The following is a 25,582-nucleotide window of genomic DNA, read 5'->3' as shown; positions in this document are numbered from 1 at the left end:
AGTCATTTCGTTTCCGCTTATGTTTTCCAATTCCTACAACCGGATAACTCCGTATCTTGAGCAGATGAGACAAACATGATAGCATACGACATTAAAGACTTTTATTTCAGCCCTTCCTGGCCAATGTTTACCTTTACGTTCAGAGTACTAAAAGCGTGTATCTAGAAATACGGTAAAACAAAATAGATCTCTCCTTGTAGATGAAATAGCTAAAATTTTGGCCTCTTTATTGACCATGGGTCACGTATTTGACTTAAAAACACACACACCACAAATAGTTCCGATTAAGAGTCACTAACTGACTAAACAACTAAAATTTTCTTTTGGATCGCTAACTGCTCAGACTGGAGAGCTAGCTTCCATGGCACACAGCAGTTTTGAGAGTCGGTCCCACAGGAAATGTTTGCATAAGCAAAACTAGAAGGCTGCTTCTCATTACATAAACATCCCTGAACTTCTCTAATCAACACGCTTACTTAAAAAACATTTATCTGTGACTGAAAGCACTGCCATGGTGATTTGTCTGATGCCATTCTCATTCAAATCATACCCAGAAAGTTTAGAAACAACTCAAAACTAGAAAGTGGCCCCCACGCTAACACTGTCTGTGGCTCTTGCTACAAAGCAGTTGGCAGTCTGATCTGAATATCTTAAAAAAAAAAAAAAAAAGACAGGAAGTACAGGGTTCTTCTTGATTTCAAGAGAACTTCCCAGACGGAGGTGGAGGGCCAAGAAATCCACCTGCCTGCTTGGTGGCAGCTCGCGAAGGGGCAAGGCCAAGAATCTTCTGGATGTTCTGTGAGGAAAATAAAAACTGGGTTTTAATGTGAGACACAGAAGAGTGCTTGACATAGATCCCATATGAAGAAAAGCCACACAAATTCAAAGTGCCACTGCGACCTGAAATAGGATGATCACTGCTGTCATTTTTTAAAAGGCCTACTACGTTGCAGAGACCACAGAACAGTAAAGGCCCCCTTACCTGATGGGACTGCAGTCTAAAGTGGAGAAGCATAAAAATGGGTAACTTATTTTAACGCGAAGCATTTACAGTACACTCATCAGCTACGTCTTGAAGCAAAGCCCCTTCCCTGAGCACGGCTTTCTGCACGGGGTTCGTCACTACTGCACCGTTTCCTCTAAAACTGAAATATTCGGGTTCAATTTCTTCAAAGAAATGAGAGAACTTAGAAGTGATCTGGGTCCAGAATTCTAGATTTTGAGCACCTTCCCTCATCTTTTTCAGTTGTCTCACTTAAATCTAATTCGACAGCTATTTTTCGAAACATTTTGTTGAACTGGTCCTCAAAAAAAAAACGTTTTTATATTCGGATTTCGTTAGTCAGTATAACATTAAATTAAACTAAATTACATAAATACAGCAAGGAAAACCCACATAAACAGTTTGGGGATAAACACAGCGGACCCCTGGAAGGCTATCATGAGTGGACAGCGTGACGTGGGATTAGTCGCAATGCTTTACGGAGGGAGAGGGCACGGGACCGTGGAGTCAAGGTCAGCTGCTAAGATTCTGTACAGCATCGGGAAATGGGAAAGGTCATCTGATTAACCCTGCTCAATTCTTTCATTTTAAGTTTGAGGAATTAAAACCTTGGAAAACTCCGTTGGCTTGTCCGAAATTACAAAGTGAAGTGAAGAGCAGTTGGAATTAAAACCCATGTGTTTTGATTCTTGATCTAATGGGTTCCGTCACACGGTACCTCCTACGTTAGAGCTGTGGTCTTGAGAACAGTCGCCCCACGGTAGGCAGGTGGGCATGTCTGCATTTGTCATTCAGTAGTTACCGAGTGCCGACCGCACAGCAGGCAGCTTGACACTCACAGCCAGGCTCCCCTGAGCTGCGCTCCTGACCCTGCATCATTAAGATGATGGCTGATTCGACGCGAGGGTTTGTTCTTCTGAGATAATATAATGCTGTCAGGTTATAACGGAATGTGACAGAATACGAAGACACCACCTCGAGAATCCACTGAAATTATATTTGCCATAAAATTACTTTCTTATGTAGTCACAATACTATGGCTCATGTTTTCCCTTAAAAAAAATATCTGAAAATAGTTAAGAACAAAAATCGAGCCCTAGTAGGTGAGGCTCTTTCTCCCCGGTAAAGCTGGACAATGACCATGTCACCTTCGGAATGAAAACGGCTTTGTGTCCCCTCTGGAAAATCCGCTGCACACACAAAGCAGCAAGAAGACCAAGGACGCGGCGACACTCATCCGAGGTCTTGCATTTCATCAGGATTTACGCGCCACTTACCGCCTGTTCAGGGCTTAGCAGGGCACTATGGGAAATGACTCGAAAGATAAAATTTGAAATAACAGGACACTGTTGGAATAGCTGCCGCCAAGTCTACAAACGGTTCTGAGGACCAGGTGTCAGCCGGCCGTCATCCCTGCTTTAGGGACAAGAGAGCCGAAGTGGAGCGGTCACAGTCAGGGTGTGAAGTGCCCTAAAACTCAAGGACAGTTTTCCCCTACCGAGCCCCATCCTCTCACAGACCTTTATCTCAGGAATAAAAATCTTTAAAATAGGCCTGGCTCATTTTTTTTTTTAAATCATGATTACAAAGACTATGGATAAACACATCACTGTGAACCTAAAACCGATCTAAAAAATAAAGTTTACAAAAAACATAAACGAATACTGCAAGGACATCTGGAAAAATAACAGCTGTATTAATAATAGTTAATTATTAATTATTAATATTAATGGTTAATGGTATTAATAATTGTCTCACTTTTGGCTTCCAACCTTCCTAAACAGGGTAATTTAAAATAAAGACAAACGTTTCTCTGGCGCCATCTCCAGATGCTAGGCATTGTTCTAAGCGCTTTACGTATATTATCTTATTTAAATCCTCACAACTCAGTGAACGAGCCGATCGGCACCCCTATGTGCAGATAAGAAAAGGGGCTCCACCATCAGGCTGCTCGTCAGTGCTCACTGAGCCCCAGCGCCCGGGCAGGCACTTCCACACCTGTCACCTGCTCTACACGTTCCAGCAGCCTCCGCCACTGATCCCGACCTGACTGCCATCCTACGGTCTCTCAGCCCTCCTCAGGCCTTAATTAGCGAGAGCTAGAAGTGTAAATTTTGCTAAAAGACAGGGGTTTTAATATATCATAAAGATGACGTAGAAGAACACTTAACGTGGGTTTTGGAAAAACATAAAACGATTCTTCTGAATTTCTGTCCAGTCCTGTGCACTAGGGAAACAACCGGAGTATTAATAAGTCAGAAGGGAAAACAAAGGAAAAACATTTTCCCGTAACCACGCCCTCTACTGGCAGGAAACCCCAAAAAATACCACTGCCGGATTCGCATTCCTTCCTCTTTGCAAAGGATAAGGACCTGTGATCAAGAAAAGGAAGTTGTTGGTTGCTAACTGGATATTTTGGGAAGACCCAGGTCATTGGCAATGAACATATTCTTCTATATTTTATTCCTTAGTCATTTAGCTAAAATAACAGCCGTGACGGTCACCGGTTCCCCCTTCGTTTCTCTGGCATATGGCAAACAGACTTCACTTACGATCGATTACAATTTCTCATCGAGTTCTCGTATCTCTACTATACTCACAAACTGCGTGAGAATCCAATCACCTTAAATGGCCCCATCCAACAATCCCAGGCTTTTCGCACGACATCTGAATAGGTAGTTTGGGAGAACGACATAAATATTAAATATTTACTGAAGAAAAATGGCAATAAGACGTTGGCACAGCTGAAATATGACTGGGTAGCACATCAGAAGATTTAAGCTCCGGTACTGGCAAACTGGGTGACGAAATAATAAGAAATGTCTTTTTACTTCACCAAATCTCAATTTCCTTACCCTTAAAACAAGGTGCGGAGAGGGCTCACTAGATCTAGTGAGACCCTTCAAACCACAGAATCCTTTCTTTCAACAAAATCTCAGGCAAGAACCCAATACAGAAAACAAACAAAATAGGGTTGGGTCCCCCTGCTGGGCCCTGCAAGCCTCCCCAATAAACACCTCCAAAGAGCTATACAGTCCCCTGTGGCAATGTAGAACGTGTCTACATTGTAAAAAATTATGCCGCAGACTTCAACTCTACCTGGCAAAGTGGAAATCAAAACTGCAAGGAGGATGGGCAAACGGGACCCGCACTAGGGGACACTGTAATTCTGAATGGATATTTTCTGTCCTACGTCGTCCAAAGGCCTCTTCTGTAAGGAAGGTCATTTTTTGAGGGGGAGGGGAGTGTCAGGGGATCAAGTGACAATCAATCTCTGTCTCTCTCATCCATCCTTCCAATGAAAAACTCCCTAGATCTCTGGTTTAGCCCCTTATTTGAGGACCAGTCAAGGGGAATGTTCTGAATTCTAGTTCAGTGAAGGACGACAAGATGTTTTATTATTTTTTAAATTTCATAATGGATGGCAGGGCCCAGGTGGCACTAGGCAGGGTGTCTACAACTGAGAATGAAACTGTACAGTTACTGGCTTGAAGAACCGAAGGACAGGGATTAGGGCAACCAGAGCACCTTAAAATTGAGAAAAAGAAAACTGGAAAATAGAGAGCTAACAGGGGAGGGTTCAAAATCCTATATGTAACCAATGCCCAAATCTTTGGCTGAGCCTCAAACTCTGCGTGTGTGAGGCAGTCTCCAAGCAGCCTGGCTAAGACTAACATGACTGAGATTTCAGGTGCTGCCTGAAACGTGACAGAGTATTGAGTTTGAACATCAAGTTAATTGCCTCCTCAAACAAACATTAACACTCTTCCAAAGAATGATAGGATCCAGAGTCTCTAAAACTTATCATTCACAATGTCCAAGATACAACCTAAAATTACTAGACATATCGACAAATAGGAAACATGACACATACTTAAGAGAACGGGCAACAGATAAGAGTCCAGCCTTGAGATGATCTAAATGTCGGAATTAGTAGACAAGGTTTTTAAAGCAGTTAGATAACTACGCCTAAGGACATAAAAAAAATGTTCATAATAAATGAATAAATAGGAAATCTCAGCAGGGAAAAGGGACAGCCAAAAAAAAAAAATTCTAGACCTAAAAGATATGGTATCAAAACTTAAAAATCATTATATGGGTTTACAGTGAACTCAGATTAGAGATGACAAAGGAGTCAGTGAACTTGATGACAGATCAAGAGAAATCATCCTATCTACAGAAAAGAGAGAAAAAGATTCTTAAAAACTGAACGGGACCTCAAGGTCACGTTAGGCAATATCAAAAAGACTAATGGATAACTGGAATCACAGAAGAATAAGAGAGAAAAAATGGGGCAGAAAAAACATTTTAAGAAATTGTGGCTGAAATTTTCCCGTATTTAATGAAAACCTAGCAGAATAAAAAAAAAAAATTGTTTAAATCCTCGACACATCATAGCCAAACTGCTGAGAAGCAAACTGAAAGAGAAAATCAGGAAGCAGCCAGAGCAAAGCGACGCTGATCTACAGGGATAAAGGGTGTGCGAGGCTTCTCGGCAGAAACAGAGGGGGCCAGAGGAGACGGGAAAGGCATTTTAAAATGCTGAAAATGTGAAAACACACAAAAACAGCCTACCGGGAAGACTATGTCCAGAGAAAATATCCTTCGAGGATGCACATAAAATAAAGACATTTTCAGATAAATGAAAATAAGAGACTTTGTCACCGGCAGACTTGCAGAATAAGGAAAAGAAGCCAGTTAAGGCTGTCCTGGGAGGCAGACGTGGAGCAGTGACATGCTTCATCTCCTGTGACGCCCACGAGCGACTCGGGGCTCAGAGGTCCCTGCACTCGTGACGCGCTTTCGAGCTTCCACGCTCTTACTCGTGCTGCTTCCTGTGCCAAGACCACTCTGATGGCCCTTGAAAACCCCTACGCACGCTCCAAGATACACCTCAAATGTCCCTTTTGTACAAAATCTTATGTCCACAGCACTAATCTCTGTAGCCATTACGTGCCCACAGCGTGTTTTTCCCTCCTACACCATATTGTACACATGCACATGTGCGTGTGCACACACACACACACAGGGATCAAGCACTGCAATTACTTATGGGTCTGTTTTCCCACAGACTGAGTTCCACAGGGTAGTGACACCATGCTTTTGGCCCCTGTATTCTCAGCATCCGAGAATCACCGGCATGGTACGAAGACGAATCAATCTTCAGCTATGACAGAGAACATCCTAAATGAAGCTTTGAAGGCGGGCGCCGAAACAATTCACGAAGGATCAGATTAAGATGCCTGAAGAACCTGTTCCTCTCCATGAGCAGTTAGCTATCACTTTCTGAACCACGAGCATTTCCAAACCGATCTAGAGTTAAATATCACAAATGAACAGACCCTGCTTGGAGATGAGCTGCACTGACGTTAATGAATTATGTTCTAAACCTTAAGTAAAGTGACATAAATTAATGAGGAGGCAGAGGAAATGGCGGGCATCTGGTCCTTCTAGCATTCTGATGCCTTTCAGAAACCCTGACATGACATTATTAGGGCCAGGTTTTAAACACATACGGGGCATATCGAAATGCTTAGGCTTCCCTAGGAAAGCCAGAAGTGTGAGAAAAAAGTGAAAGTTATTTTTATCACCGTCCTGAGCACACATACGCCTGCTGAAGGAGACGATGTCAAATGCTCGCTGACCTTCTTTAGATTACGGTCATACGTACGTAAAGTTATATACTAAGATGTGAGCGACAAAAAAAAAACCAATGAAACAAAGTTATATACTAAGAAAACAATGAAACAAAGTTATATACTAAGATGTGAGCGACAAAAAAACAACATTTCCTCAGAACCACTAATACTTTCTGCTTTCCAAGAAAAGAGAATTCTGTCTATAGCTTTTACGATGATAGGAAATCATATAAATTTATAAAACAGACCAGTTTTCCCCTAGCTGTTTATCAGCTAAGTTTGCCGGGATTTTTACTGAGATTTAGAGCACTTCACGTAGAGGAGACAACCATGTGCTCAATCCACCGCTGACTCATGATAAGGAAAAAGAAGCAAGTCTCCTTGTTTCAGGGGTTAAGGAAACCTCTTCGCTACCTGCACTCACTGGTCCCCTCCGATGGAAGCTGGCCAACCTTCCATTTCCGCTGCTACGAATTCACACAAAGGAAGCAGCTGTGAGGTGAAGGTCAAGACAGCTAATCATTAATCACTAACCATTGAGGAAGGAAACAAGAGGAGGAGGATAAAATGAGAAAAAAAAATCAGATGTATTTTCAGTTAATATGACATCTCACCATGTTCTAATCCATGAAAAGAAATTTCGTCCTGTCTAGGGCTGGGAACAAAGTAATTTAAAAAATACCCCTGGGGTGCAGGGGTGGGGACGGACTGGTTAAAAAAAAGAAGTGTTGCCTTAAGAACAGCTGCTTCCGTTCAAGATCACTGTCTCAAGATCACTGTCGATTATCGGAACACGGCGAGGTGGAACACTAAGCCCCTCTCGCCGCTGTGAAAAGTGTTCCATGACTTCCCCAAGGACACTCAGCCTGAGCGGCAGCGAGATTCAAGCCTCCGAACACTGTATCTCCTCAACCTTACAACGCATGCCTCCTCTTTCCCGCCGTTTCAAAGTAGAAATGTGTCTTAAATTCTTATATGATCAGCATGATATTATTTCTTTTCCTTGAAAGCTCTTCACTCAACGGTGAATCATATAATCAATAACATCCTAGAATGGGGAAAAATATGTAACAGATGAAAACCAGACTCAACGAATATTCTGTTTCGTCTGCTTCCACTTGGAACGATTAGCATACAGAAATGATTTTAAATGTCCTTATACCCTCCCTCCTATTTGGCAGCGATTTTTTTCAAGTGAAGCTGCGGGTGGGAAATCAACCTTTTTATTTCAAAAGAAACGTTAAGTTCCACGAGGGCGAGGACCACAGTCCGACGTCAGTCTGGTTTACAACCGTCCGCTGAGCGCCCAGCACGGAGCCGGATACGTGTTCACGCTCGATTTTGAAGGAATGTTGAGCAAACAGGTGACTCCATCAGGGAATCGCTGCTGATGTGATCATCAGCTCTCTGAAGGAGGGGGCAGGGGGCAGAGGGACTGGAGCAGACGGACACCTCAATTCAGCCTAACGTTACACCTGCTTCGTAACGGGGCGGTAGGCAGGGAAGGCGCTGGCTGGTGGAATTACGCCACCGCTCGCATTTAGGAGGGAAGAGGGTTCTGGTTAAGACCGTGGGGGTGTGATCAATGGACGTATGTGAGAGTAGTCATTACCTCTCACAAGGAGAAGACTAAAAACGTAAATCCGGGAAACCTGGTGATGAAAGTACCTAATCGCTTCGACTGTGGGCGCTCTACAGACACTGGTGACGGAAGTGACCGTCACTCTCCTAGGTGCTGCGTTCTCATCGCCGTAAGAAGACTCCCCATTAAAACCAGCAAGGCCACCCCCGCCGCTGGACGTAACCTGCATAAAACATAGTTTTTACACGTTTTGCATAAACATTAATTCTGAATGAGTGAAATTACGGCTTCCCTCGCTGAAACTCAACCGTGAGAAAGTCCTCGTAGTCTTTAAGGAACGGGCTCAGGCTGCCGGGGCTCTGCAGCCTTCAGATGAACAGTGCCGAGTAAGATGGCCAGGAGCTGTGCCAAACAGGACGGTGTGGCCTCCGCGGACCACGCCAGAAGCGCCGTGACCCAGCAAACCCACTTCTGGGTACGGACCCGAAGGAAGTGGACACGGGAACTCGGACACTGATACGCCGCATTCGAAGGTGGAGCAGCGCGAGCGTCCGTGACGGGTGCGCGGATAAACGGATGCGGTGCACGCACAGTGACACGCTGTCTGGCTTTGGAAAGGAAGGGACTCCCGACACACGCGACAGAACCATGAAACGCGCCAGTCACAAAAGGACAAACACTGTGAGTCCGCTCACAGGAGGTCACGTGCGCAAAGAGGAGTCCTCGGATACATGAGGCAGAAACTGGACCGGTGGCTGCCGGGGCTGCGGGGCGGGGAATGGAGAGTGGAGGTTTAATGGGGACGGGGCTTCGGTCTGGGAAGATGGAAAGCTCTAGAGACGGACGGTGGCGATGGCTGCACGACGATGTGGGACGTACGCAATGTCGCCAAGCTGCACAATTGACCACGGTTAAACGGTCACTCCTATCCTGCGTCCATTCCACCACGGTAAACAGGAAAGACCGGCAGCGCTGGGAGCGAACGCGGTGAGCCAGAAAGCTGCTTCTGAGCATACGGGACCGGCCTGAGCGCGCGGGACAGCGCTGGCCACGCAACCGGTGAAGCCCTCGAGACTGTCTGGGCGTGACGGGCGCCATGACCCACTCCCGCCCCGTCCTTCGCTCCAGGGGTTCCGACCGCACTGCCATCGCCCAGACTCGTCCCAACTGCGAATGACTTAAAATCCCCAGATGAGTCCTGAAGGGACAAAAGGCGCCGGCGTGTCATGTGGAAGAAATGACAGCGGGCGGCCCGACCCAGTCTTTACCTGTGAACCTTCGGGCAGTTGCATCGAAGAAGGACAGGGAAGGGGCTATAGCACCGAGGACCGAGGGCCGGGAAGGGGCCGTGACACCGCGTGTGGCTTCACGGCTACTCCCTGCCCCGAGGACCACACAGTTAAAGCAGCTTTAGGTGACAGGCTGGACTTCTGAAACGAGCACCGGAAAGACCTTGGAGCAGCAGGCAGGCACTTCTGGTACCACAGGAAGAAAAGCTGGCTGAGGGGACGAGGACGAGGAAGGTGACAGAGTGCACCCACACACGCCTAGAGGGCACGGCCTCCTGCACACGTGGGCTGGACGGCATGGTACCACCATGCATGCGGTCCGCCAATGGCCCAAGTGTCATTATGAGGCACACGACTGTCCACGTTAATAGTGCATGTGGCCACCCACCTGGCGAATGGACATGGTACAGAGGATGTACAGGAAGATGAAGGAACAGTCCGTGGTGTCATCCCCCAGCAGGTTTCGATGCGACAGTCCTTGGATGTAGGTGAGGGGGGTGAAAGGGAGCTTCGCCACCACTCTACCATCAAATCTAAAAAGGAAAAAACAAAGAACTGCTATTTTGGGAAGACCGACAAGCTTCTTAGTGCCAGAAAAGAATCTGGGGCAGAAATAGAACTTTAAGCTCCTTGATCTCTAAGAAACAAAGAAAGGGTGACAATCGAAACAGAAACCTGAAGTACAAAGACATAAAGAAGGATGTAGATTTTCCCCATCGACCTTTTCTAAACTAGTGATGCTTAATTTTTTCCGGATCCTGGTAGAATGAAGTATTGGAAGCAGCCTTTCAGACTCAGTGGGTGCGTGTGCGCATGTGTGCGTGTGCGCATGTGTGCGTGCCGGGTGAGGCCGGAAGGCTGCTGCACATTAAGAAAGGGATGACACGCACACAGGCTGTGTCACTTCCGGCAGCGACGACCGCAGCTGTTCCGTAGTGTTTCGTTGGCCCCATCTGCGCGTGACACGGAGGAAGAAAGTCAAACGCTGAACGGCAAGCGAAGCAGGACTCAAAGCTGCTGCAGTGGCCGCGCGGCACAGCCAAGGCCCATGAGGACAGCTGCGCACGCGCACGCGTGCACGCGCACACACACGCTCTCCGCCGACCTATGAAATGTTTTTTTAAAAAGCAGAAGTATGAGAAAAATAAGAAGTTGAGCATCAAATTAAAAAAATATAGATGAGCACTGAGCCAGCTCTACAGCATCCAGAACGTGACGCACGTAAGAATGTGTGAGTATGAGCTGCACTAATGAAGCTTACTCGTTAACTACAAAACCTTTCCGCGTCTGGTTTGCCTGATACTTCGTGGTGATACGTACTGAAGATATGAGAGACAGCACGGCAGTGAGAAAGAGTATCGAGTTTAGAACGATAAGTTGGAAATTATGAGACTTCTGCATAGCTCGGGTAAGTTATTTAACCTTCAAAGGCCCCTCATTAGTTGGTGAAAATTCTGTACTAAACCACGAGACACTTCCTTTGGTCTTCACCGAGGTACACGTAACCACTGCCTCCTTGCCCTACCGGAACTTGACACACACATTTCTATGGGAACATCCGTCGACGTATTTATCTGTCTTTTCTTCCCCTAAAACCTTGACTATTACCGAACGCAGGGGCCGCATCTTATTGTTTTATATTCCCAGGCCTAGCACAGTGCCCGGCACAAAGTCAGAACCTGACAGATGGGGACAGAAGAACAGACTGGGGGTGCAGGGTTTGCGGGGAGGAGGAGAGACAAGCAGACAGCAATGAAGGAGGGGAGGGGAGGCAGGGGGAAGGGAAGGAAAAGAGCGAGTGAGGAAAACGCTGCGCACGTGGGAGGGTGGGGGGGGGGGCGCTCCGAAACGGGGTTAGTGGCTGCCTGTCACCTGCGGCTGTTTCCCAGCTCTGTCAAGCAGTTCCGCAACCACTCAAGCCTGCCGGTGCCGATGACAGTGACTTACCGTATCCTCAGACAAGACGGCAGCCGTGAGCCCTCTGTTGTGAGTCGAGCATCTGTGTGTGACTACCCTCCTTCCGAAGGCTCTGAACGCCTTAGCGTTTGCCTTGGACAGAAAACATCTACACTACAAGAGGGTGAAAAAGTTCTCACGTAATTCTAGTCTGTAGAAATTAAATTTCCTGGATTGGGATAACTGGATTGAGGTCATGTAAGAGAATATCCGTGTTCTCAGGAAACGCACGCTTTCGTAGCGATGGGTAAAGGAGCACGGGGCCCACGGCGTACTCTCGATGGCGAAGGGAACTCCAGGAACGTACGTATGAGCACGCGGGATGGAGACGGCAACGAGGAAGCGAGTGGAGTAAAACGTGTAAGGCTGTGAGTCTGGATAATGGCTACACTACTCTTGTAACTTCTCTGTAAATTTGAAGTATCAAAATAAAACATCGCCAAAATAGTTCATCGCACACATGCGCACACACGCGCACACACACGCACACACACGCCGGGCGAGGCCGCGCCGAGGTACTCACATGGAGTTGAACATCCCCATCAGGGCGGTGAAACAGAAGCCGATCGCGAACATGGACTTCATGCGCACCTGTACGGAGACCAGCAGACGCCGCGCCATGCTGAAGGAAGCCCACACGGGCACATCCAAAGCTCTGGCGCCCGCGCACACAGCCGCCCACGCCCCACCGCCCCCGTCTCTAAGTGCTCTTCCCCTGGCCTCCTTCTGAGGAGTAGGACTGGGGTGGCCATGAGGCCCGATTCTGGCCAATCGGTAAAAGTCCAAGTGCGGACAGGACTTTCAAAAGGGACAGACGACTAGCGTCCATTCCTTCAGGCTTTCTGCCCGTGCTTCTTGCTCGGAGCAAAGAACGTAGCACCTAAGGCGTCACCCAACATCCAAACAACCTTAAGTTAGGATGGCTGCCCTGAGTCCCTGACGACACACTGAGCTGCCAACCAGCCTGGACCACCACCCTCCGGACTTCTGGAGCAAGTAAAAAAAATCCCTTCATCCGTTTAAGCCATCGTTAGTTAGGTGTTCTGTCATTTAAAGCTAATGTCTTTCTTAATCACGTGCCCTAAAAGTATAAATAAAGTATAAAGTTGTTATATCTAGATGATAGGCTTATGAGCAATTTTTATCTCTTCTTCCTGTAGTTTCTAAATGTGCTATGGTGAACATATGATAATTATGTCAACAGAAAAGCTATGTAAAAAATGTACCTCTAAATAATAAACTTAATAAGAATTTCAAGAGAAAGAAATATAGCAAAGGTCTCTCAGTAAGTAAAGACAGCTGTCACAAAGCTCAGATGTCCTATGTTACATGTACAAAAATTAAGTAGGAAATTAGTCGGCCTACCACCAGCCCACCTGTGCCTTAGAAGGACACGCATAAGCGTGAACGGGCTCTACACCTCACGAGTAACGAGTAAACGGACGAAATGGCTTCTCCTCGCTCTTTAGGGCGTGCCCGACACTCAGAGCAGAAGGCCTCTCGAAAGAACCAAAGGCCCCAGTAAAGGCCATCTAGACTGCTCCAGCTCCTGTACTGGGATCCCCGGTCACCATGAAACCAGAGTGAGCACTAACAGCAGGAAGAGGCAGAAAACGAACATAAGGGGGAACATTCCTGAATGATGTTTAAGCCAGGAGCGCGGTTTTACTCGCATTTGCTCCGGAAACACCCATGTTTCTGACGCCTTCACAGACGAGACATTTCTGAGAAGGTGACTGCGGCTGACTCGATGCAAATCAGGGTCTTTTGCTGAAAAGCACCACGCGGTTAACCGAGAAGCTACGTGTAGGGCTCTTACCATCGACAGGTCTCTGTTGTTGTTCTTCAGCTTCTCTTCCTGCCTCTCTGAAAGAAGAAACGGGCCGGTTAATGTCCACGGCGCTGAGCGCGGAGCGACGTGCCGCTGCCACCGACTGGTGACTGCAAGAGCACTCCCGTTTCAGCGTCACTCAGCAAGACGACATTTAAAGCTTAATTTAAAAAATTACCTCTGGAATTGTCCTAACTCTGTACCGTGCATATAGCCTTATACTAACTCCGTCGATGAGTGCAGATGTCACTCTACAGATGAAAAGTCAGGTAACCCATGACAGTTCTACATTCCGAGTTGTCTTGGATGGAAGACCAGTTAATAATAATAGACCTTTGAAAATTCATGTAGATTGGGAAGTGAAGAAACAGCGTAATTTAAATTAAATGCCCGAGGCAACCTTCTCTCATGGAAAATCCAGATAGCATAAAGGCCTAGAACAAATACGTGAATTCAAGGCCCTAATAAATTAATTTCAAAACTGTCCTCCCATGTTCCAAGTCTCTAAGAAAGAAGATGCCAGCCCCACTCAGTCAAGCTTCAGAATGCTGGCCCCTCGCCAGTGCTGACCCGGGGACATGTGCCTCTCACTGCCCTCTCTGTAGAAGGTGGCCTTATGACTGTTCTGAACACCCCTGCCCTCCCTGCCACCACTGACCCAAAGGCAGCCGATCCTAGCTTTCCCACAACCTATGGCGTAAAAAGATGAGCTGAGCCAATCGGATCCCTTCTCTCAAGAATTTAAACCAGAAAATCTCCGGAAATTAAATCGAGTACAGAAATAGAAATAGAAAAATTAAAATACGGTGCGGTATTTCTCAAACGGTAGTTCACCTAGGATGTATCCGGACGCCTGTCAGGAAAGCTGATTCCTGGGCCCCGGCTGGAGACTCTGATCCGGTTAAGTCTGGGCCTGGACCGTGGACTCGGAACCCCTCATTTTAACAAGCGTCTCAGACAATACAGACGCAGGTGGCCTAGAGAGCTCGCTGTGAGCGACGCTGACTAGGGGAGCCCAGGTGACGAAACAAAGTGGAGGAAGAAATGACACGAGAGACCCTGTGGAGAAAGCGGGTGGCTGCGGCCGCAGGACAGCAGCAGCAGGGCGCTGGGGACAGTGGGCATCTGACACCTGTGCCTCCCAGGGCCCAGCCAGTTCAGCGTCTCCTGGGTGTGGGGTCACAGCCACACCTCACACAAATCCCTCGCTGCCTGACGTAACCTGACCACAGTCAAAAGGGCTAAATGAAATTCACACATCAAAAGTAAACGGTCTCTCTCCTGCGACAGGGGATGTAAAACAGCCAGGACACCCCACAGAAACCAAGAATGGGAAACAGGACCAACCCTCTAAACGCAGACAGACACCTCAGTTTCAAATTAACGGCTAAACCCAGGACCCCGCCAAAGAGCTTCGCCTAGGAAGTCGATGACACACTTCTCGGGATCACTGACCTGCGCCCCCCTTACTGAAAACTGTCTTCAGGGCGACAGCATCGTTCCTCACGGCCCCTTACTGTCACATGTAGTTCTGTAAATAAGCTCAGTGGAGAATCGGGCACTGGTGATAACGAAGCTGCTGGCGGGTCCCTGCACAGAACCGCATCTAACTGGTCCCAGGACGTGGCTGGGCATGAACGGCCCAATCCGACGCTGCGCTTACCAGTGGCCGCTCCGGAGGGGCAGAAAAACACGTCAGTTCAGCACAGTGTCCCCGAAATAAAATAAATCAACTATTTATGAGAGTCACTGCTTTTCTTAACCTTGAAAACTAACAGAAAGCGTCCATGTCTCGTAAGGAGAGCATCGTGGGGTGCTGCAGATGAACACCCTGCGGTGGCCCTGCAATGTGCTGCATCTGGCTGAGTGGATCACAACACACCTAACAGTACGGATGTCACGGTAAGATAGAGTGGCAGCAACTTTGCAAAGCCCCCCAAGACGCGGTTTAGGTTTACTGATTTCTGATAGTCTGGCTTAATCTAGGACTGAAATTTACAAATTTAGGGAATGGATAGGTTGTCTTTTAAGCAGCTCCTTGCCACATCTCTGCTCCTAATAAACATTATGTCTTATAACCCCTGATAAGATTTTGATGAGCAATTCTTCATAAATATTTCTTTTCACTTCTAATGATTTTTTTTGGTGAGCACACAATTCAAGGTCGCATTTCACGGTAAGATAATTCGAGTTCAGACAGTGTTGTCAATTTAAGGGCGCGGGTAACCGGCCTTGCATTTTCCTATCTATCCTGTCCTTCATAGAGGCGGTCCCTAACATCTGGCTGTGGACCACTATAGTTTGCAGCCTGTTAGGAACCGGGCCGCACCGGAGGAGGCGAGCGGCGGGCAGGCCTGTGAGCAGAGCTTCATCTGGATCTGCAGCCGCTCCCCAGCGCCAGCATCACCGCCTCAGCTCCACCTCTGATCATCAGGCATTAGATGCTCCGAGGAGCCCCGGTCCCTGGTGCCACAAAGGTTGGGGACCGCTGCTTTATGGCAAAGCTACTTGAAAGAACTGCTCGCGTTCAGTGTCTTCAATTCCTCACCACACATTATCTCTAAAACCTACACAATCTGGCTTCTGTCGCCTATTACGCCGCTAAAATCATTCTTGCTGAATCACTAATAAGCTCTATTCTTGCCTTTCAGGTATTTACCATCCACCTTCAGACCCTTCCTGCCCTGAAACTCTCCTCGCAACATCTGCGACATATCTCCTTGCCACATCTCTGGCTGGGCCTTTCGGCGCTCCCCTTCTGCTACCCCCCAAACACCCGCGTTTCCTCCAGACTCCCATCCCCAGCCCTTCGCTCTGCTCACTCTATATGCTCTCGCTGCGTGATCTCGTTTATCTTGTGGACGCAAATACTATTTATAAGCATAGGATTTAGAAGCTATTTGTAGCCTTTCTCTCTCTGCCGGCTCCAAAAGCATATGTCCAACTGTGTGCCAGATGTTTCCATGCCACCGTCACACAGGCACTCCAAATCCAACGCGCTCAGGCCTGAAGCCACCTTCTTGTTCTTCCCACACCAATGTGCGACGCCTCCTCTCCAAATCAGAGCACTGGGCCTCTTCCCAGCCTCCGCTCTCGCTCCACACCCCCCGTCGCGGCCATCAGGTCCTGTCACTTCTGCCGCCTCTACATCGCTGACCCTACCCTCTACTCCGTCCCCACTGCCGAAGTTCAGGTTCTTGCCATTTTTACGCTGGGACACTATAAAGCCTTATGAATTCCTCTTCCAGAAGGATCTCCTCTCTGGTTTGTCCTCCAAACTCCTGCCAGGTTGTCGTCCTTAAAATCTGATGTCAAGCCTCTGGTGAACTCCCTTAATAGTCCCAGGGCGGCCTCTGGATACGAGTTACAGCCCTCCCAGCTTAAGTTATAGAGAGCCTCAGCGCTAGGCTCTCCCCGCTCTAGTCTCGGCTGCCCGTGCCGCGCACACAGCTTCGTACTGGTTACACCGAGCCGCGCGCAGTCCCGGCCGTCTGACCCCTCCACGCTTTTGCATGTGCCCATCCTTCTGCCTAGAACATACGGGGCTTAGAAGCGTGGCGTCTGCGGTTATAAATGACCTGGCTGAAACTCCGGCTCTACCAGTGACTTCATCCCCTTGTGCCACCAACCACCGAGAGCACGTTATTTCACTTTGGCCGCAATATTTTCAGCTATAAAAATGAGGTAACCCTGGCCAGTACTACATACACGATTAAGAGAATTAAAAAATATGTAAAGTGCTCATCTTATGTGTTGCGGACGGTAAGTGCCCAATAAATACTGACGAGTGTTTTATTTATTTACATTTTTATTTAGCTAACTCACACTAAAGCTTCAAGATTCAGCTAAAGCATCATCTCTTCAGGAAAACCTGAGCCTGCAGGCTGGTCTGGATATACCTCCTCCTTACTTTAAGACACTCGGAACGTATCCCTAAAGAAGTACTTAGCACACCACACTCATCTGTTTTCCCTCTCTAGACAAACCTCCTAAAATACAGAATTTTTTCTACTTCGTTTCTCCAGTGCCTCGCAGAGTGACTGACATGCAGAAGGTGGATGCACAGCAGCATCTTGCCATGGAACCGAGTGGGCAGGCCGTTCTGAAAACATCTGATACACTAAACTGAAAAGCTTAACTCAGAACAGGACGGCGGCACAGTCCAGCCCGGCAGACTTCTCTCCTGGCTACAAAGGCGGTGACCTAGGTAAAGAGACATAGCTTCTGAACCAAATACACAATTTTTTCCTGCTTTCCAAATCAGGAAGCATCATCAATACAAATCATACCTAATCATTTATAAGTTGTCTTTTTGGAACAGAATTACATTCTGTAATTAAATTCTAAAATACACTCAAAAACCAAAATCACGTCATTATTTTTCAGACTAGATAAAAATTACTCAGCAGAAAATTTCCTACCCCTGGTGATTTCCATTACTGGTCATTTCTTGGTAAGAAAGCCGTGGCAAGAAGAAATACAAATTACTAAGACTTAATTGGAAATAATTACACCACATAGGAAAACAACGCTTTTATAAACTATGCCAAGTTCAAAAGCCACAACGGTCGACATCGTTTTACTCAACTGACATTTCACAGCTGAGAGCAAAAAGGAGCAACTGCTTAAACACGTCCTACAAAATGGTTGAATCAAGTAAGATACCGTCTGGAAGTGCTTTGTAAACCATTAAGTTATACGAACGTGGGGTACCACCTTTAACATCTTTATTATATCATCATCATCGGAGTATGTATTTTTTCCAAGAAATCTAAATATGGTATATACCAATAACTCATCTTACCTATTTTCTTTTTCTGTTGTCGACCAGCTGACTCTGTTATTGTTTCCTTCTTCTTTTCCACTGTAAGCAAGATGGTAACACAGTGAAAATTAATTGTGCATTATGCTAAAGAGACAAAGGCTGCTTTATCAAAGCTGAACCAACAAAGGACGTTTACAGGAACGTTACACAGACTTCGATTATGATCACGAGTGAGTCAGCTGGTCTGCTCCCACACCTGCTGACAGTGAAAGGTAGACATTCTAAAACTGAAACAGCAATGCTGTAAGCATCCCTCGTCAAACCAAGTGATGTACAAGAACGCAATCATAACCAAAACAGACGGTTTTCAGACCACCAGCCGAGGGAGATTGCCTTGGGTGGAGTCTAAGCGCGATTTTCAAATTCTGCTCTCTCATATAAGAATGGTTAATTTCGGCTGCATTCTCATATTCACAGTAGAAGACAGGAATTCATTCATTTGGCTATTGGCTCCCCAAGTAACAGGCACTGTTCTAGGGAGATAAAAAGATAAACGTGACCCGCACCCTATAAGGAGCAACAAATAACAATGACAGTATAGAAAACTGGCAAGATAGACACGTGCACAGCACAGGATAGGGAGAGCAGAGGGCGGGCCAAAAAAAGATAAGACCGACTCTTTTTGATGCATTTCAATTAACATGATGACCGTAGACTTTTGAAGAGGAATGGTATATTTATATTTACTACCTTTAATCCCCTGTGAATGAACTAAGAATAGACATGCCAAAAATTACCTTTACTTAGTTTATTTATATCATCTGTGTACTATCTCAGTACATTTCCTCTACTAGCAAACAATGCAGGATGTGTATTATTTCTAAACGCTGCATTAAAGAGAATTGGTAGGTAGGATACTGTTCCTTATGACATTAAGTATGCTGCCGAATTCTAAAAGCAGATATGGAGTCCACGGCCATGCTACCCTGAACGAGCCTGATCCCGTCTGATCTCGGAAGCTGAGCAGGGTCGGGCCTGGTTAGTTCTTGGATGGGAGATCACCTAGGAAGACCAGGTGCTGTAGGTGTAAAAAATAAAAATATAAGGGATTGTAAGCTGACAAAGTCCTTGCAATCTGTGAAGTCGGCCAAGGGTCGCCTCGCCTCAGAAATTAAAAAAAATTAAAAACGAAAGCAGAATTGGTACGACTGCTCTCGCAGTAATGTGAAAGCATCTGGTCTACATGGCCGCCCTTCGCCCTTCGCCCCGCTCTCTGCCCTCTGTCGGAGCCTTGGTCTCACCGGGGTCTCCTTTCAGCTCAAGGTATTGAACCTGCTCGGGTTGCTGCCTCTCGTTGGGGTGCCGTTCACCCTTTTTATGCCGGGCGCTTCTTTCTTGCTCTTCAGGAAGCCCAGCGCGGTCCCCCTCTGCGCAGCAGGGCTGCCTTCATGTCCTTTATTTTAGCCTCTGTGTTTCCATCACAGAACTTTGTGAAATTTAAAATAATTCTTTATGGTTTTGCCCTTTTTCTCATCTCCCGAAGGACAAAAATTCAGTCCAATTTCTTCACTATTATATCTGCAGCACTTAGCATAATGCCTGACACAGAGCGGCCCTCAAATAATATTAGCCAAATAAAAAAATAATGAACAACAACAAAAATTTGACCATGATATTGCAAATGAAATGGTAAAGTGCTGACTAAACTGTGTGTGTGTGTGTGCGCGAGCGCGCGCACGCGTGCGTGCATGAATATATATTGGGTGTCTAAGGAACAGGTACCGTCCTAGGTAGATAAAAAAAATAAAAATATACATCGAGGAAAAGAGAGATTTAGAATGAACCTACTAGTAAGAGATCATAAAAGGGATTTAAGTCAAATTCTATAAGATGTTACAGAAATAACATTTTAAAAAACAAAATGGACAGAAAACACTATTTTACTCTTTATCATTATTATTAACCAAAGAAACAAAAATATTTCTCTCCCGCCCCAGAAGGACTGTACCACAGCTCCTTGGCATTTAACCATGACCGCATAAAAAACAAGGGAGAAAACACAGACGGCTAGACACAGACGGCTGGACGACAGAAACGCAAGATGACACTATGAACATCAGCCTGGTCTTCCAGCAGACTGGACTGAGGCTGGATCAGTCTTTTCTAGGGAGAGGCTAAATCAATCTGATGGTTTTCTAACCATCAGAAACTCTTTTGTCTGCAAAGAAACTTGTGTTGATACTGATTTACGAGAAGCTCGCCCCACACGTGGGGATGGCAGAGTTGACCGAAACAGTCTACTGAGAAACACACTTTTGCCCATAACCTGGTATTGCTACATTCTGAATCCCAGAGTTCTGTCAGTTTATAAATTATTCAAAAAGTTTCCATCCCGTTTGCCTGGAAACAACAGAAACACTTCACACTAATTTGTACTTAATACTCTCAAATATCTAATTTTGTTACAGAAGTTAGTTAGATACACTTTAATCTTTCACGTTTACTGAAGTGTCCTTTCATTCGTCTATGTGACAAAAGTAACAATGAAAAGAGATCTGATACCTTGAGCACACCTAATTTACTGATAGAGACCGTCCGAATCAAGCAACTTAACACCTTTCCGAAAGCGGCTGTCAAAGGCCCCAGCACAGCGGGACAGACGGCTTTTCCGTAAACAGCAGTGTTCTCCAAATAGTGCCAAAGGTCAGAACAGGACCAGAAACCTACATCTAATCCTGATTCAAATCTACTCATATCTTTTGTATTCCTCAAGAGCTCTACAAACTCTTCTTGCCTAGACCCAACCACTTTCTGAATGCGGGATGTCAAAGGGAATTACATATTTGCAGCCAGGACATCTGTTCCAGGAGGGAATTTACCTTATTTCTTCCTGTTAAATGTCTCTCATGCTACATAAAATAGTTGTCCCTTTGATTATTGATATCTAGAAGACGGGATCTATGCCCATTGATTCTCCAGTGCACTAACCATGGTAAATGCTACATACAGCAAGCAATCAAATAAAAGTAACGCATGCGCACTGGGTTATTTTTATTATCTTTTTAAAAATTTATTTATTTATTTATTTTAGGCGAGGCAACCCTTGGTTGACCTCACAGATTGCAAGGACCTTGTCAGTTGGCAATCCCTTATTTTTTTTTAATTTAAAAAAAAATGTTTACGTCTACAGCACCTGGTATTCCTAGGTGGTCTGCCATCCAAGTGCTAACCAGGCCCGATCCTGTTTAGCTTCCGAGATCAGGCGGGATCGGGCTTGTTCACAGTGGCATGGCCGTAGACCACACTGGGTTTTGATAGATTACCTAGAGGACCCAAGACCAGAAGCACCATGGGTCACGCCAATCATCGTCCGCCTACCTCGTGATTATTTATCTGCAGAACAAGCATACTAAGAAATTATATTAAAAATTACAACTATGGAAGCTTTACCTGGCAACTATATTACTTTGAATTCTGGTGTAAAGAGACAAGCCCAAAATCTATTTATGTAAATATTTAAGATAAGCAAATGTTCACCTAAACAAATATTCATTTGAAGCTAAACATGTTTTGTATTTCATAAGTCTACTCATTGATATATATGACAAGAAAAAATTTATATACGGATGCCACTGCCCACTGGCCAACTAGTTTATGATCACGGCAGAGCAATTTCTCACGAACACTATACAAGGTCTCCTACCACAGAGAGAATTGATTCTTTAATCGATTTAACACTTTTTTCATGTACCTAATCTAGGCCACTGTGGTAAGTGCTACAGGTACAATGGCCTTGGCCCCGTACGGATGACAGTTTGGCTGGAAAGAGGACTTGACTTTAATGATCATAATCACACATAGGTAAATTGTAATTATGACCCAGTACTCTAAGGAGGGGTATGTGGATAAATCAGAGTCCTGTTTGGGGGACCAAAGAGAGTTTTGAGACCTGAAGACTGAGTAGGAGCTGACTAGACCAGACGGGTCAGGCAAACAATTCCAGGTGGAGGAAACAGAGAGGAAGGCCTGGCCCCACCGAACGGGAACGCAAGGCTGGTCCAGAGGGTGGAAAAGGCCTGAGCGGCTAGAGAACAGAGAGCAAGGAAAACCGTGACAGGATATGGCTGGAGGGGAGGGAGGCAGGGAGGGAGGCAGGGAGGGAGGCAGGGAGGGAGGCAGGGAGGCGCCGGCCATGCCGACCTTGTGGGCCACACCTTTACCCTAATAGCAATGGAAAGAAACTGGATGTTTTAAGACGGGCGAATAACAATCAGATGTGAGTTTTGAAAAATCACCTTCTGGATGTACTGCAGAGAATGAACGTGAGTGGCTGCAGGCAGGCCGACGGGGAGGCTACTGCAGGAGACCAAATGACACGCAACAGAAGTGGAGACTGGGTGGTGATGGCAGAAATGGAGAGACGAGGAAAAAGCGAAAAGTATCCAGGAGACGAGAGTAACAGGGCTCAGCAGTGGACTGCACGCTCCGGGCGAGAGAAAAAACGATTCGAATCAACAGGTATTCACCAAACACTCAGCACGTGGCAGTCACTGCTCCAGGGGCACAGGCTACATCAGGGAACAAGGACCACAGCCCTGCCCTCCCAGTCAGTGGAGATAAACAGCGAGCAGTAACAGATAAGTCAGTAAATCACACAGCACATCAGGAGGCGGGACAAGCCATGGGGCGGGGCCGGAGCAGCGCGCTGGAGGAGGTGGGCGGGTTGCAGTGTGAAGCAGGGCGCTCGAGTTAAGGCTCACTGAGGTGAGCTCTGAACAGTTTTGAAGTGGATATGAGGGTCAGCTAAGCAGGTATCATAGAGAAGACCATGTTAGGCTAAGGAAACAGCTGTTAGGAAGGTCCCAGCACCGGAGTGTGACTAGTGTGTGGTGACCAATGAGGAACGGGCCGGCGGGTAAGGTGGGCGCAGCAGTGAGTAACAGGAAGCAGCTCTGCAGGCCACTGTAAGGACCTGCTTTTCCTCTGATTGAAAACGGGACACCATCAGGGTTAAGGAGGGACAGGCTCTGACAGGCTTTTAAGAAGACTATTCTGCCTGTTATCTCAGGAACAGACCACGGGGAGACAGAAACACCTGAGGGAGGCTATTGTGATAATCATGCAAAAAACGATGGTGGCTTGGGCCACGGTAGTTATCGGTGGAAGCAGTGAGAAGCGGTCACATGCTGGCTATCTGCGAAGGCGGCCCAGCAGTACTGGGCGTAGGCTGCAGAGGAGAGTCAGAGATAACTGCACAAGAATGATGGCCTGAGCCACTGGAAGGACAGAACTGTCACTGATCACAACCATGAAAGCTACCAATGACGCAGGCTTCGAAGTGAGGAATAAGTGCTCAGTTTGGACATGTTGGGTCTGAGATGTATATTACACATTCAGTGGAACTGACGAATTCATAGTTGGGTGTATGAATCTTCCACTGAAGAGAGGCCTAGGGATATAAATGGAGAGGTCATCGGCAAACAGAGCCTATCAATGAGTTCACCAAGAGAGGTGTAGAGAAAAAAAGTTGGTGTGTCACCTCCAACAACGGGCAAACAGAGCCTATCAATGAGTTCACCAAGAGAGTAGGTGTAGAGAAAAAAAAGTTGGTGTGTCACCTCCAACAACAAGAGGTCAAGAAGAACCAACAACGAAACCGCAAAAGAATGACCAGCTAGATGAGCACCAAACCACAGCGGGTATCCCAGAAGCCAAAGGAAGAGAGTGGATCAAGCCTCTGGCTTGCAGCATGGGAAGCATGAAGGTACCATTCCCCCAACAGAAAAATCCTGAAAGAGGATCACACTTGTAAAAATAACCAGCCCGGTTTTAAATATGTTGGAGTGTATCATCATCGACAATGAAAAAGCAAAAGAAGAGTAAACTGTAATTTAAAAAGCCCCCATCTGGCTTCTAATTCTTTGTTTGCTCTGTGACATTAGCATGTCATTTAACTTTTCTAAGCCTCAATCTCCTTTTCTATAAAGGGAGGATAATATTTATACGACTGACCACAAATCATTACTATGTGGATCTAATGAGATAGTCTAAGAAAGGAAACTTCACTCTTATGAAGACATAAAGAAAAGTCATAGAATACAGAAAATCATAGGAATTTTAGGATGTAAATATTCGGTTTAAGCTTTAGGAGACAGAAAAGAACTAACGCTGAAAGCCTAATCAAGCCTATAGGAATCTATTCACATTATACCTCCAGCAGCCTCCTCAGCTGTGTCCTGTAGAATTCCTGTTTTATTTCAAAGACAACAAACTCTGTTTGTTCTTAACCTTTTCATCAAACAGTCCTTCAACCTCCTCACCCAGTGAAACCTGACTGATCCCTGAAGACACCACTTACCTTGAAGCCAGTCATAACAACCTGTTCTCCAAGCGCACCTGACTCGGTTTTGGGGGTTTGTTTTGTTTTGTTTGCACATACACTGTTTCCTGGAAACCCTTTCCCCTGCTCATTCTCCACCCAGATCCTACCCACCAAGGGCTGCAAGGCTGTCTGCACCCCGAAGGCTCCCACGGCCCCTCACAACTGGGTAGTACCTGTTCTTTAGAACCACCAGGGCGTATAACATGCACCTCACCGCCCTCACTCTGCACTAGTTTGCATTATACGTCTCACATAAAAGTCTTGTTTCTTAATAGGCTTCAAGTTGGATTCATCTTCGTAGTCCTATAAAGGGTTTAGTTCGGGCTCCTAAGATATTCACTGCGAAGGTGTGCTCAATGAGTTTGACCTGTTGAAACAATGTTAAAGGATGTTGCCATACTCACGTTTTTTACTCTGTTTTTCTACTTCCGCCTTCAGTCTCTTGTACTTGTCTGTCCTGTAAACCAGGACCCAGGTTATACCTGAAACATGAAAAGCGACGTGCGCATAGAGAAATGTTTGCAGCGGTTACAAGAAAGGGGCTACTGCTGGTTAAGCGGGGATCTCAACTTTGTGCTTTATATGTACCAGCAGTTAACTTTTTTCCAGGTTAAAACAAACTCTCCGACCAAAGCATCTGTGACATGCTATGAAGGTGCCTCCCCAAGTACGCAAGTGAAATAAATCTACTCCACACCAAAGGAACCTGGGTAACCGAGTCCACACGATCCCTCCCGCTCCTGCCCACGAGTCGCCCCGAGACCGCGCCCCTCCCCCCGGAGTAAAGTAGATGAGCCCTCCAAGCAAGAGAGGCTGGTGGCGCGGGGGACCCCGGGCCTTGGATCCTTCCCCCAGGGGACTGCTCTAACGTCGGGGAAGCAGCCGCTCTCACCCTCGGCGAGCAGAGCTGTGCACACGGAGATAAAAACGATGAGCAGCGTGTCCGCGAACATGGTGCTCATCTCGCACTTCCGTCTCTGCGCCCCCACCCGCTAGGGGGGAAGCGCTCGAGAACCAGGAAAAACGCAGCGAAAAGGACTTCCCGAGACTTCAGGACCACCGGGTAACACGGCGACTCTGACAGCCTGGAGGCCGCGCTTCCGCTTCCGGGGCACGGCGCCGGCAGGGCTCCTTC

The 25,582-nt window shown here is 46.6% G+C and overlaps 1 protein-coding gene and 2 pseudogenes across 2 annotated transcripts; 1 reads left to right on the top strand and 2 right to left on the bottom strand.

Annotated features, from left to right (window-relative positions):
* Positions 1-79: 79 nt before the first annotated feature.
* TMCO1 (transmembrane and coiled-coil domains 1) lies at positions 80-25,570 on the bottom strand. Of its 2 annotated transcripts, none has more exons than XM_006907833.3 (7): positions 25,340-25,567; positions 24,852-24,929; positions 18,105-18,164; positions 13,289-13,335; positions 11,993-12,060; positions 9,902-10,046; positions 80-796 (listed from the first exon to the last, which is right to left on the bottom strand). In XM_006907833.3, exons 1-7 carry the CDS (start codon positions 25,407-25,409, stop codon positions 698-700), a joined length of 567 nt encoding a protein of 188 aa, XP_006907895.1. In that variant the 5' UTR covers positions 25,410-25,567; the 3' UTR covers positions 80-697. The 2 variants fall into 2 exon arrangements, with proteins under 2 accessions (XP_006907895.1, XP_024899649.1); XM_025043881.1 differs by lacking the exon at positions 80-796 and adding an exon at positions 803-9,699 and having other exon boundaries at positions 25,340-25,570.
* LOC112476488 lies at positions 19,034-19,152 on the top strand (annotated as a pseudogene).
* LOC112476495 lies at positions 21,247-21,365 on the bottom strand (annotated as a pseudogene).
* Positions 25,571-25,582: the final 12 nt, after the last annotated feature.

This window comes from Pteropus alecto, unplaced genomic scaffold, assembly GCF_000325575.1.
Source record: "Pteropus alecto unplaced genomic scaffold, ASM32557v1 scaffold101, whole genome shotgun sequence".
In the NCBI taxonomy this organism is placed as follows: Eukaryota; Metazoa; Chordata; class Mammalia; order Chiroptera; family Pteropodidae; genus Pteropus; species Pteropus alecto.
The sequence above is the reverse complement of the archived record's forward strand: the minus strand, read 5'-3'. Positions and strand labels throughout refer to the sequence as shown.

What these genes read in the sequence shown, in the direction of transcription:
- TMCO1 (XM_025043881.1), bottom strand. Translation starts at nt 25,409, where the DNA reads ATGAGCACCATGTTCGCGGACACGCTGCTCATCGTTTTTATCTCCGTG. An exon ending in AGAAAAACAGAGTAAAAAAC is followed by an intron (nt 18,165 to 24,851) that starts GTGAGTATGGCA and finishes TCTTGCTTACAG; the next exon opens with TGGAAAAGAAGAAGGAAACA. An exon ending in ACAACAGAGACCTGTCGATG is followed by an intron (nt 12,061 to 13,288) that starts GTAAGAGCCCTA and finishes GTCTCCGTACAG; the next exon opens with GTGCGCATGAAGTCCATGTT.